This window comes from Centruroides sculpturatus, unplaced genomic scaffold (genome assembly GCF_000671375.1).
Source record: "Centruroides sculpturatus isolate CEXI.00-Female unplaced genomic scaffold, Cexi_2.0 scaffold208, whole genome shotgun sequence".
NCBI lineage: Eukaryota > Metazoa > Arthropoda > Arachnida > Scorpiones > Buthidae > Centruroides > Centruroides sculpturatus.
The window spans coordinates 440,133-453,922 of NW_019385210.1; the positions used below are offsets into that span (position 1 = coordinate 440,133).

General features: G+C 30.0%; 1 protein-coding gene across 1 annotated transcript; it reads right to left on the reverse strand.

Annotated features, from left to right (window-relative positions):
* Positions 1-3,870: 3,870 nt before the first annotated feature.
* On the reverse strand, positions 3,871-12,054 carry LOC111636184 (eukaryotic translation initiation factor 2-alpha kinase 3-like). The gene is made up of 3 exons (XM_023381380.1): positions 11,956-12,054; positions 10,284-10,346; positions 3,871-5,590 (listed from the first exon to the last, which is right to left on the reverse strand). Exons 1-3 carry the CDS (start codon positions 11,968-11,970, stop codon positions 5,393-5,395), a joined length of 276 nt encoding a protein of 91 aa, XP_023237148.1. The 5' UTR covers positions 11,971-12,054; the 3' UTR covers positions 3,871-5,392.
* Positions 12,055-13,790: the final 1,736 nt, after the last annotated feature.

The following is a 13,790-nucleotide window of genomic DNA, read 5'->3' on the forward strand; positions in this document are numbered from 1 at the left end:
CAAAAATATAAACATTGTGTTTAGTAAAAATGTCATAGTTTTTGAGTTATTGGACATTTTCTATTTTTATGGAAAATGGACTTCTTTTACTGGGGTGCCTTAAGGACAAAGTGTACAAAGAGCCCATGACCTCAATCAAGCAGCTTCGGGAACTGCGCGGGAAATCAGTGAAGCAGGTATTGCAGGAAAAATTAAGCGATCATTTATTAGAAGATGTAGGGCACGTGTCAGAGCCCATGTGGTCACTTTGAACACTTATTATTGTAAATTTACAATAATAAGTGTAGTAACCCAATTGATCATTTTGTTTTATTCTGTCATTTTAATTAGATTCATTGGATTTCCAATTAGATTATTTACGAGCCCAATTCATTCATGAGATTTTAAAAATTTTCCTTGATCTTTCTCAGTAGGAATATTCATTGAATTGAAAGCTACAAATGCCATTTATGCTATTTTAAATCTCAGTACAATAGGCAAATTATTAATTAGTTTGTCATGCAGGTTATAGTACTTTTTTTTACACCGAAAAAAAATGAAGCAAAAATTTTAAATTATTTTTTGTTCTAAAAAAAACCAAATCTATGACACTAAAATGGCAGTTTACATTTGATAGAACATGTATCCAAGACTAGTATTAAAAACAGACTGGGAAAAATCCTTGATTTGTGTCCATGACATTGAAAAATGTGAATGAGGAAGTCCATTTTCCAAAAAATAGAAAATGTCCAGTAACTCAAAAACTATGACACTTTTACTAAACACAATGTTTAATTTTCTGAACAGTCACGATGTCCCCTATCCGCAGGTAACGGATTATCCACTCTTTATGCCACACCCTGTATAGTCATATTTTAGTACATTTTATAGTTTAATTACCATTATTAAGTGGCAATAGCTATAACTTATAACAGGCTCTTTCCTGTTATAAGTTATACATGTAATACATGTAAATAATACATGTAAAAATATGAGGTCCTAAGTTGTAGCTTGTTAAGTAAATCTGGTCTTAACACACATGCGTACACATGCAAAATTATATCTTGGATTCGTAAAATTTTTTGTTACTAAATTTTCTTGAAAAATGCTGATTTTTCTCCTTGATTATTAAAATAAATTTTTAAAATATTTTCAATAATCCAAATACTTGTTGTCGAGTTACATTTGAATTATAATATAGTTAATTAATGATTGAACAAATTAACAAACATTGTTTAATTTATTGAATTATTGTTTGAATATAAATTTTCTCAATGAGAAAGAAATTTATATTCAAACATGCCATCCATCCATTACACATAAACATCAAGAATTTATTTAATAGCTTAGTTTTAACCAAAAATTTATTTTTATCATTAAGAACCATTAAGAAATATTGCTATTAATCCACTTTGGAACAAGATAGTTATATTTATCATTTTACTATAAATCTTATTTGAATTATATAAATAGGATTTAAAATCAATGTTTTTTTAAAATAACTGCATAAAATGTTCAAAAAACAATAATACAAGATATTAAGTGATAACAAAAAAATGAATTAAATACAAAAACAATTTTCAGAAAACTAAATAAAATATTAAGACACTTACCTGAAAATGTGAATAAAATCAATCAATTTATTCAATTCTTCTAATAGACTTCTAATTAATTTGAGGCATAAGATATAAAATACCTAATTATTGTATTGTTTTCTATAAATTTCACCGATTTATTATTATTGTGATTTTTTTAAGCTCTCATTTCCATAATCTTTCAAAATATAACATGAAACACAACATTAAATGCAAATTTCACAATGTTTATTGAATCTGAAAGTGATATTTTTCAAATTTGATTGATTATCCTGAGAAAAGTATTTTTGAATAATTTCAACAGAACTCTCTCTATGCAAAATATTAAAGCAACTGATTAAACCTGACTCAAAACAATTGTTTTGAATACAAACTGTTTCAGTTTTTAAAAAATTTAAAATTATGTGAAATAATGTAACCAATTGTGCCAAATATATTTATTACTAAAAGACACTCTATATAATTTTTGTTACCTAGTTTAAAAATACTATTAAATCTGAATAAATTCAGATAGATAATGGTATAACTTCTCTACAACTTCTCAATAATTCTAAGGATATGACAATTTCAAAATAGAAACCAAAGTGAAATAATTTTATTTTTCAATTCTTATTTGCTAAATACAGTTTTATAAACAAAAAAATTCAATAAATAATAATTTAATTAATGAAATTTAGTGTANTGGAAAAATTGAGCCTGACGGGTTGATCGAATATGTTATTTCTGGTATACGTGACATACCTAGTAACAAAGTGATGTTATACGGAATGGATAATTTGACAGAATTTCGTGAAAAGTTGAGAGTGTATGAGAAGATCCGGTCTACATATTCTCGTTCGTTTCAGTCTAAACCGAATTTACCTACAGAGCATTGAAAACCCCAGCCTTATCGAAATAAGCATGACAGTAAAACTCTCAAATGTTTTAATTGTAATGAAGTTGGTCACATTTCGAGTAATTGCTCGTATAAATCCGAAAGTATTAGATGTTTTAAGTGCAAAAAATTCGGCCATAAAGCTAACGCTTGTCCTCAAAAAGAAATAAACAAAATGGAACTAAGTCATTTCTCTAGATGTAACAACAAAATTGAAACGGATGTTGAAATCCTAGGTGCAAAAACAAAAGGACTCATCGACACCGGGTCAGAAATAATGATGATACCAAGGCATTTTTATGATAAAGTAGGGACTTCGAAATTAAACTCAGATGATGCATCTTTAATTGGATTAGATGGGAATAGTATTTCTCCGTTAGGTTTCTTCGAAAGTGAAATAAAGATTGACGAATACCCTCTTTCCTGCAAATATTTATGTGGTAGAAGGTGATCTGTGTAATTCTATAATAATAGGAATAGATGTTCTGAATAAACTGAACTTCTCTATAACAAACTACGGATTCAAAGTCATGGGGAAACGAAGTCAAAATACTATTCGTGTTAATTATACTCGAATTTTTGTTCCTGATGGAAAGTCTGCGGCTGAATCAACACTCGTTAGATCAGATGACGCCTCTAGAAAAGAGCAGACGTTCCTTTCGCATTCCACTGAGTGGGGAGAGGGAAACGGTTTTCAAAACACTAAATCACCCCTTGTGGTTAGTGACACAAACGATTTCGGCAGAAATAAAAAAGAAAAGTTTACTTCCAAATCTGATACATTTCCGAGTAAGCTTTGCAATGAAAGCAAAAAAATGCAATCAAGTGCAGACATGGGCAGATTAAACCGTTTTAACCATGTTTCGTTCACCGACGACAGGGAGTATGATTTAACTGNTCAATAATGCTCCTCTGTGTAACAGTTAGATTTTTACTACATGGCAAATACAAAGCTGAATGTCTCTTTCTATAACCAATCTCTTAGATATAATACAGTGGCGTGCTGTCATTGGAAGCGGTGGAAGTGCCGCTTCCCTTGTATTTTCTAAAAAATAAATACATATTGTGCAATTATTTTCATATAATTAAAATTAATTTTTTATTATGACCGCATTATGTATCACAAGAATTTAAGAAAACATTGAAAGGTGTAAAGAAAAAGCATAGTTCATCTGATAAACTGAAATTAATTTTTTATGAAAAAAATATTTAGTATATTTTATTTGTAATTTATGAGAGATTTTTTATTATGTGTACCACTCAAAAGAATGTTTCTATACTATTTTATTCAAATATACTTTATTATTTAGTTATGATATTCAGTTGTTTGTTTATAATGTTTCAATCATATCTTGTTTCAATTTATATTTATACAATTAGTATATCATTATACAGCTAATATGTACAATAATGTTAATAATACACATTTTTATTCTTAAAATTTAACTCATTAAAATATCTAACTTCAATGTGAGAAACAAATTTTGTAGTAGCTTCTAAACTTGGTTCCTTCCTTGTTTTAAACTAATAAAAAACAACGTTCTGTAGTTCATTTATCCTGAATATGTTGGGATTTATCCTGAATATGTTTGGATTTATCCCTCACCATCCAGCCACCCTTGCAATTTTTTAACTAGGCCCATAATGACAGACAGGGAACAAAGACCCTCTTAGTATGGATGGAGAGAGTTAAAAATGTCACCTCATCATCAAACACTAGTATTTTCAACCTTGACTGTATAAAAAGTATTTACTTGCTTCTTATTCATTGGCAGCTTTGTCACAAATACACTAAAAGTAATACTACTATTCTTATTTGTAGCAGGTTTGTCTCAGATTAACAGAGGTTCTGCATTATTGGGGGTTCTATTGTATTAGTAATCTGTGAACTAAGTAAAAAGTTTTGCACTGGTTTTGTGTGTAAAATTACCTGAATAAAACTCCAAATTAAAAATATTATTAACATTTTATTTACAAATATCTACATATTGACATATGCTACAGAATACGCAATTATACTCACTTTCGCTCGCTCGTGAACATGCGATAAATACAATACTGGCATTTTTTACTATTAATTATGAAATTACAACCACTCAGGTTTACATGTATGATTTATATGATACATTTGGCAGCATTCAAACAGTAGTGTTTTTAAGTGCTAGAAAAAATTCTGTTGTTTGACAATACAGCTGAAGACAGCATGGTTCAGAAATGTTTATAAACCAACATTTTTGTGAAAATTGGTTTTTTAAATTTTCAAAATAGTTAAATTATTACTTTATGGCTTAAAACTAAATAAATTAGAAAATTCAAACAGTGAAAATTTTTATTAATATATTACAGCAGTGATGCCAAAACTAGGGCCTGGGGCCAAATTTGGCCTGAAAATGTATTTGACACACCACTTATGATAGAAACAGACCTATTTTGGTATATATGGGATATACAAAATATTTGTGGCCTGCCTACCTACTATGACTATGTGCAATTTGGCCTGCCAATTTAAAAGTTTTGGCACCACTGTATTGCAGTATAATAATCAAATATAAAAAAATTTTTAATATATAAAAAAATTATAGACTTCAAAAATATATTTGGAAATTATAATTGACATTATATATTACTACTTTAAGATGATAATATGTTAAAGTGGAAATTGTATATTCCTTTACTGGAGCTAACACTTGGAATGATTAAAATGGAAATTCAATTTAATATGTAAACATATTTCTTTTATATTCAAAAATCTGAATATCACAAATTTAATATGGAATAAGCACTATACTTTCAGTAACATACAGTACATTAAAGATACCCCTTCAATATCATAAATTATTTACAAACTTAACAATTATTTGGTCATTGAATTTACTGATGAATGATGAATAAATGCATAAAACAAATTCTTAATAATATAGTGAAATGTCTCTCTCTTCAAGACTTAACATATGATAGGACCGGGGGAAGGTAAATCACATTCAGAACCTGAAGAGAGTCGACTGGACAAGGTCCTCTGTCGGGGTCTGATGATAACTTCAGTCTGAGGATGAATGTTTTGAAACAGGGAATGGGATCGGATCACATAAGCAGGAGGTCTTTCCTCTGGATCAGCAGAAACCAATTTCTCAACAAGTTTACACTGAAAAAAATTATTATGACACTGAATATATAAAATATTAATATCAGATATTAATTTTAAATTTTTACACATTTCTTTCATTGATTCTTTTTTTAATAGCTGAATATTATGAAGTCTAATAATAAAATATTAATATCAGTTGCACACTTTAAATTTTTACACATTTCTTTCATTGATTCTTTTTTTAATAGCTGAATATTATGAAGTCTAATAATAAATTCAGATCATTAAACTTCTTGTAATGTAAATTATTAATCAATCAATCAATAAAATTATTCTGAATTGCAAATTAATAATAATAAAAATCTTTCAAATGTTCGATCTCTGAGATAAAAATAATTTAGGTTTATTAATGCAACTATGATATAAATATAAAATGAAAAAGAATTTCTATTTTAATTAAACAGTAGATTCACAACAAATTAAACTATTTATTTTAGCTAGCCAACAGTTTTTAATAAAGTGAAGAAATGTTTAAATGTTTTCAAGTTGAATATTTTACCATTTTCAGCTTAGAACTTATTTAGAATTATCTACAATAAACAACTCATTAAGATTTTGAACAAATTTATCATCATTTCTCAGTATTATTTTTTTTCATCTAATTCTCCAAAACAAACTATTCTTTCTCACTATTCCATTATGTAAAAATGTGCTTCATTGTTCATTACCACAAAATTCTCAACATTAGAGTTTTTCAGTAAGGTTTCTTAGCATAGCTTTAGAAAATTCTAATTTAAACACTTTATCATGAAAGTTTCTAAATAATCTGTATCCTGTAAGGCTAAAACCTAATATCCTATAAATCTGTCCCAATTCTTTATAGAATTATGATAGGAATGTTGTGTTAAGTGATATGGTCTATATTCAAAAAATTCCTGTACTACCGTGCAGTGCCGGCCCGAGGTAAGTTTTAGGATGGAGCGAGATCCTATTATGGCGCCCCCCTTGGTTGCCCCTAATTTATACCAGTGATGCATGCAAGGAAGTAACTTGGAAGATCTCGACAACATCTTAATTAAGTATCTGTCTAATTTGTCGATTGAAAACAGCCGTACTGGTTGGNAAGGTTCTGATAAGCTAACATTCTCAATAATGCTCCTCTGTGTAACAGTTATATTTTACTACATGGCAAATACAAAGCTGAATGTCTCTTTCTATAACCAATCTCTTAGATATAATACAGTGGCGTGCTGTCATTGGAAGCGGTGGAAGTGCCGCTTCCCTTGTATTTTCTAAAAAATAAATACATATTGTGCAATTATTTTCATATAATTAAAATTAATTTTTTATTATAACCGCATTATGTATCTTATTACAAATTTTTATACTACATATGAAAAAAACCGATAAGATTGCTATTGTATATTCAAATATTAGTGGTGGAATGGAAGTGCTGTATTGTCAGCTTCCAAATAGCCAGATTATACTCATTTGCGCATGCGCTTTACAGAGCACCCTCACCCAGTTTAACTGGTGGAAACTACACATGTATAACGCTTCCAACGATTCTATCCAGGACTGGTTCTAGACTGTTAGCCGTCTCCCTGCTAGATATTTGGCCGCCCTCGCCCAATTATGTGAATCACGAGTAGATTTATAACTTATCAGTAAATTATTATCGGTTGGGGGTTATGTTTTTATGATAGTTCTGTATAGTTGACAGGAGTTATCAAATATTTTAATGGATTCTTTATTTTTATTCTGCTCTCCCATCTTACATTATTTACGGATTTCAATGTTAAACCAGTGATATTATGATTTCGTATGTCCCATCTTTAAGAGGATGTAGAAAAAGACATGTACAATTCTTGTACAATGTTAAAAAATTAACTGTTACTTTGGTAGCATCATTTACAACTAAATTTAATCAATGAGAGAGATGCACGAGGTACAGAAAAAGCTCTCAAATTTATGATTTATGTATCCGTTTGTCTTTTCATTTTTTTCCAAGACTACAAGTATTCAAGTACAAAGTAACTGGTTTCAACTTATTTCTACTTAAGAAGTAAAATAATTAAGCAATTATGGAATTGGGGACATAAATAAAACCCTGATGGAAGAGTCTGAATTTTACTTAAACAAAAGCTTAACCGAACCAATCTCTAGCCGAGTATAGTGGGGACTGATTTCTTCATAATATTAGACATAGAAAAGACAGAAATTTTTCCAGTTCGAAAAGTTGTAAATTTTGGAAATTTCCGTGGACAACTGGTCCTAAAACAAATTAGTTAAACTTAATAGTCATTTGTTTTCTAATTAATTTAGATTTTTACAGCTATGGTGAGAAACATTTAAAATTTACAACAACCCTGTTGCATCCTTTGAGATATACTAGTGATGCGACAAAAGAGGCATTTGACATTAACCGGTATTGGCACCCTCAGGATTTAGCATTCGTGCATGCATGTACTGCACACCTACCAAGATCATCTCTGATTCCATCTATGAGCCACTGGTAGGGAGCAATTTTAACTAAGTGGATTGTTTTAATATTTAAAAAGTAAATAATATTTTATGTTATTTTTATATACATTTCTTCACAAAACTATATTTAATTAGAATTTTCTTTAAAAGTATATTCATACAATTGAATATTTTGTACCAGGTATGTATAATTGTATATCCAGCACACATTTTATTTTAAGAAATAAGTTTTTATAATTTTATTTATTTTTAATTTTAGCTCTTATATTATGGCTAGTGGTTTAGAATGTAATTGTGATATTGAAAATTTATTTCAAAAAAATTTTGCCTCAAGACCATATAATGAAAAAGAAAACATTAAAAGAGAAAAACCAATGCCTAAATTAAATATAAATGTCAACAAAAAAATTTGTTCAACATTTTCATGATAAAATTTATGAAGACATAAAATGGCTTTGTGGATGCATAAAAATGCAAAAATTGTTTTGTTGGCCTTGCCTACTATTTTCAAATAAAATTAGTGTGGAATAAGAATGGCTTTGATGATTTAAATAATTTTAGTAAAGCTCACAAAAGACACAAAAATTGTAAATCTCACATCGATTCTTTCGTAAACTTGAAGCAATTTGGAAATCAAAATAGAATTAAATTTAACATTAATAAACAATATAAAATAAATATTGAAAATTATAACAAAGTTACAGCTAATAGATATATCTAAATTAGTAGATGTTATCAAAGCAAGAATTGGCATTTAGAGGGCATAGGGAATCTATTGAATCTAATATAACAGAGGTAATTATATTGAACTTGTTTATTTATTAAGTGCGTTAAATAATCTATTAATTGAAAATACATTTAGAGAACTCTATAGTTTTACTGGCTTATCGAACAAACGAATATGAATGGACCCTAGATCGTAACTGACTGATTGCCCCTGGAAGTCGGCTTCTTACAGAAACACAGCTTCCATATCATCAAATGTCATGGCACACCACTGATATAATATGTACCCTAAATACCTGGGAATCACCCTTGATCGTACTCTGTCTTTTAAGATGCATCTAACAAATGTTGCTGGCAAGCTTAAGAGCAAGAATAATATAATACAGAAGCTTTGTGGAACCACATGGAAATCAACTGCTAACACTTTGTGCTGCTCAGCTTTAGGACTGGTTTACTTGTGTGCTGAGTATTGTGCCCATCTGGCTGAATAGCTCCCATACAAGATTGGTAGATATGCAGCTTAATGTTACAATGTGCCTGGTTTCTGGTACTATACAATCTACTCCAGCACTTTGGCTATCATTATTGACAGGAATCATGCCACTGACCTGCGATGTTTTAAGGCCCTTGTTTGCGAGTCCCTAAAGATAAGCAAAAATCTTCAGCTCCAAGTTCACCAAGACATTCCATCTTTGAGTATTAACCATTTGAAATCTCGGAATCCAACCCTTCAGGCATCTCAAGACATGGCCACAACTGATGGTGACTACACGACATTGTGGAAAAACCACTGGGAAACAGGAACGGGGCCCTACTTGCACAGTCTGTTCTGTTGTGGAGAAAAAAATCCAGGGATTTGACTTACTTCGCAAAACATGGACCATATTAAACCGTGTCAGGACAGGCCATGGCAGGTGTAGAGACTCTTTGTTCAAATGGAAGAAGGTTTCAAGCCTGGAGTGTGATTGTGGTGCTCTACATCAGACTGTTAAGCACATTGCACATGAGTGTACAATGTGGGCTTTCCTAGGAGACTGGAGTGACATACTAAACTCAGAAGCCGTAAAGTGGATAAGCAAGTTAGATCTACAGCTCTGAATACTCTTTATATTCTTGTGTATATGTGCAGTCACATAATTGTACAGTTTTATAATTGTATATGGATTTACTGTTTCTTATTCTCTTATTTCATTTCTTATTTTGTGTTACTCCATTTTGTTACGCTTTGTTATAAGCCATACGCTAAATAAATGAAAAGGTTTTTAAAATGTAGTAAAATTATTTTAAGTTAACAATGAAGATCTATAAAAATCAAAATATATTTTCATTACTAAAATTTGCATATTTCTTTTGCAATGATTAATTTATAAAATATTAAAAATTATCTAATAAAGGAGTAAATTAATAAGATAATACAGCAGAAATTTGACAGTATGTTGTTATAGATAATTTTAAAGAAATGTATTATATAACAATAAACACACTATTACAATCTACTTGCTATTTAAAGTAAAATAAATTAAAATATAAAGTTAATAACCTCCTCTGGGTACTCTTCTTTGAAATTATTTGGAAATTTCTGTTCTTTTACACCAAGCAAGGTCTTTAAAAAGAAAAAGTTTATATGATTAATTTTTAAAAATATTTTTAACCTATTAGAAGTTTAAAAAATACTTCAATGTAATGCAGAGAATAAAGATAAAATACTTTTGACAGAAATTTACGGAAAAAAGATATTGCATTTTTAGAAGTTCATTAATCTGGCAGCTAAATTGCTATTAAGTTATGCTAAAAATCCTGGGCAAAACTACAGTAAACACCTGGCAAATTATTATATGCATGTGGATCATTATGAATATTGATTTTATGCATAACATGTTCATTAGCATTTTTGTGGGTTTCAATCAATCCTGACATGGTATCAGTCTGAAAAATGCTTCAAACTGCTTAAAAAACGTGGAGAGCGAAACGCCATCGGCCGGCAAGACGACGAGAGCGGGACGAGACGTGACTTCGCGAGAGGAGACGATGGTTGAAGAAGACGCACGAAAAGACGAAAGACGTCCTACATTTGTTTTTTTTTATAATAATCACAATATTTTTTATGTAATTTGTATTCCTTAAAACGTTCCTGTTATCCAAATCTTTCTTGTTTCAATTAAAGCTTTTCAAAAGGCAAAGAAAAGTCTCACAGAAGTGGGGGCTCGTCCGGGATAGGAATAGGCTCGGATGTGGATTAGGCTTAACTCGNCGGTACCAAAATGAAAAATAAAGAAGACCTGAGAATAAAAGAGATTTTGGAAGAAGAATTTTTAAACTGTACGATGCAAGATAGAGACAAGATTCGAGAAGATGCCAAACAAAACATCTTGAAACTACAGGAGGAAAATCGTAAATCCTACAATAAGAAAAGAAAACCAGCTCCCAAATATCAGGTCAACGACCTTGTTGCTATTCAGAAAACCCAGTATGGGACAGGTCTCAAACTAAGACCTAAGTTTTTCGGACCTTACAAGGTTACCTCGACGATGCCTAGGGACAGATATGCGGTTGAGAAAATTGGTCATCATGAAGGGCCCAATGTGACTGTTACTGCAGCTGACCACATGAAGCCATGGCCCATTGATCTCGACTGACATCAAGAACTTTTCCAGAACATTTCTAATCATATTTTCTCTTTTTGTTCTTATGTTTTTTTGTGTGTGTTGTGTTTTAGTTTTCCAGTAATCTCTCCGAGGACGGAGTGATCTGCAGGATGGCCAAGCTGTGGAGAGCGAAACGCCATCGGCCGGCGAGATGACGGTTGAAGAAGACGCGCGAAAAGACAAAAGATGTCCTACATTTTTTTTATAATAAGCACAATATTTTTTATGTAATTTGTATTCCTTAAAACGTTCCTGTTATCCAAATCTTTCTTGTTTCAATTAAAGCTTTTCAAAAGGCAAAGAAAAGTCTCACAAACATACATAAACAAATGGAAAGTACACAGCAGTGTGCACTGATACAAAGTGTACAGCAATGTCTGCAATGTTTTTATTTTATATAACATTTAATTTTACAAAAATACACATCTGGTAATCCATGATTTTTGATAATCCTGTCCCACTTGGTCCTATAGATACTGGATTAATGAACTTCTACTGTATTAACTAATTTAATAAGAAATATTTTTTGTACACTTAAACATATCAAAATAATAATAAATTTATTACCTGAACTCTCTCCATATAAGTTTTCAGAGGAAAAAGTAATTCAAATAGAATTAAACCTAATGAAAAAATATCCACTTTGTGGCTATATGATTTTCCTGCAATCTGAAATAAATGAAAAAGCATAAATGTATATATAAAATCAACACACATGCTATTATGCAAATTAAAAATTAACACACTGAAAATAATATTTGAAAATTCCCTCTAAATAGTTTTTCTAATGAATGTGTGAAATTTTAAATAAATTTGAAGTACTGAAGAGACAAAACAGAACCCAAAAACAAATCAAACTGTAATTTTAAAGATAATATTTTTAAAAATGATCTTTTCACCATATAATTGTGTTAATTTATAGAAATATATAAATTTAAAATGTCTCTGTTTACAAGTTTTAACTTATAAAATAGTGTACAAGCTAATTAAAAATCAAATCATTAAAATCAAAATACCTCTCTATGTTAAGAATTAATTTATCTAGAAGTTAATATACTATTTTGTTTCAAATCCACATACAGTACAGTAGACCCCCCTATAAAACGGGTTCATATAGTTCAGATTCCTATATGATGGTGAAAAAATTGCGACCATATTTGTATAAACACACTAAAAGAGACTCATATAATTCAGTAAAATGTCATCACCGACTCGTGTTGTGACAGGATTGGTCGAATCTAGACCAATAGCGGATATTGTACAAACCGTTGAGTTTAAACGAGCAACAGACCTACTAAAAACCATTTATTATTTAACGTCCATAAAAATTATATTTATATTAATGATGTCTCCAAAGTTCAGCAAATTTTTTGCAAAAAAAAAATAATTTATCAGGAAGCGCACGGGTGCCATTCAATGCACCGCTCCATGATGAAAACAAGTTTAAGCAATGGCATCGTTGAACACGAGTGTGTTCAACGATGCCCACTCGGTAAATAATCCTACAAATTTTTGTTTATAGCATAGTTTATATGGATTATTCCCAAAAAATTATACATAGTTTGGAAATGTTGAGTCAAATTAGTCTAGAATCAATTAATTTTATGGAAGAAAACCTTTCCAACAGCCATAGTCCGTAAACTGCATACATGCCGGGCTGTGATTGGCTCATGTATTTAAGGACTCATAGAAAATGGAATTCATAAAATACGGAACGTATCTACTGTGTTATAAGGGGGTTGACTATACTTACACACAGCACAAGATATTATCAATATTAGGAAAAATAAATGTAATAAAAATTTTATAAATTATACACATTAAGCATATACACATTGATTCATTAAGAATATTCATTTAAAAAAATCTCAAATTGTAAACTAATTATTATTGTATTATAATGCTAAATTGTAACACAATTTAGCATTTTTAGTTATTTTGAATTTTTGGCAGCAAATTTTGTACAGAGAATCAGAAAAAGTTTTATACAGGGTTCCTACTCAAATTTTTGTTTTGAATTCCCTGACTTTCCCTGACCAACTTTGTCCAAATTCCCTGACCCTCACATTTTTTTAGTGTGGAATATCGACATATTAAAACAGCATTTACTGTTAACATTGAGTACATTTAGCCCTCTTTTTGCACAGTTGATATGCTTCAAAGACTGCCACATTAAAAAAATACAGTACATACATCCTGTAGAAAAATGTTTGATAGAATCCACAACTTCAATGTAATGAAAAAATAAGCAATTTACAAACAAAACACAAGCTTTTTATTTTATCATCATTTATCATTATTATTTGTATGTAAATCTAGTAAATACAAGGTAACATAAAATCAACAAAAATTATTCTTTGATAAACAAATAGTACTGTACTGTGCTTAAAATGAACTCTTGA

What these genes read in the sequence shown, in the direction of transcription:
- LOC111636184 (XM_023381380.1), bottom strand. An exon ending in AAGAAGAGTACCCAGAGGAG is followed by an intron (nt 5,591 to 10,283) that starts GTTATTAACTTT and finishes AATTTTTTTCAG; the next exon opens with TGTAAACTTGTTGAGAAATT.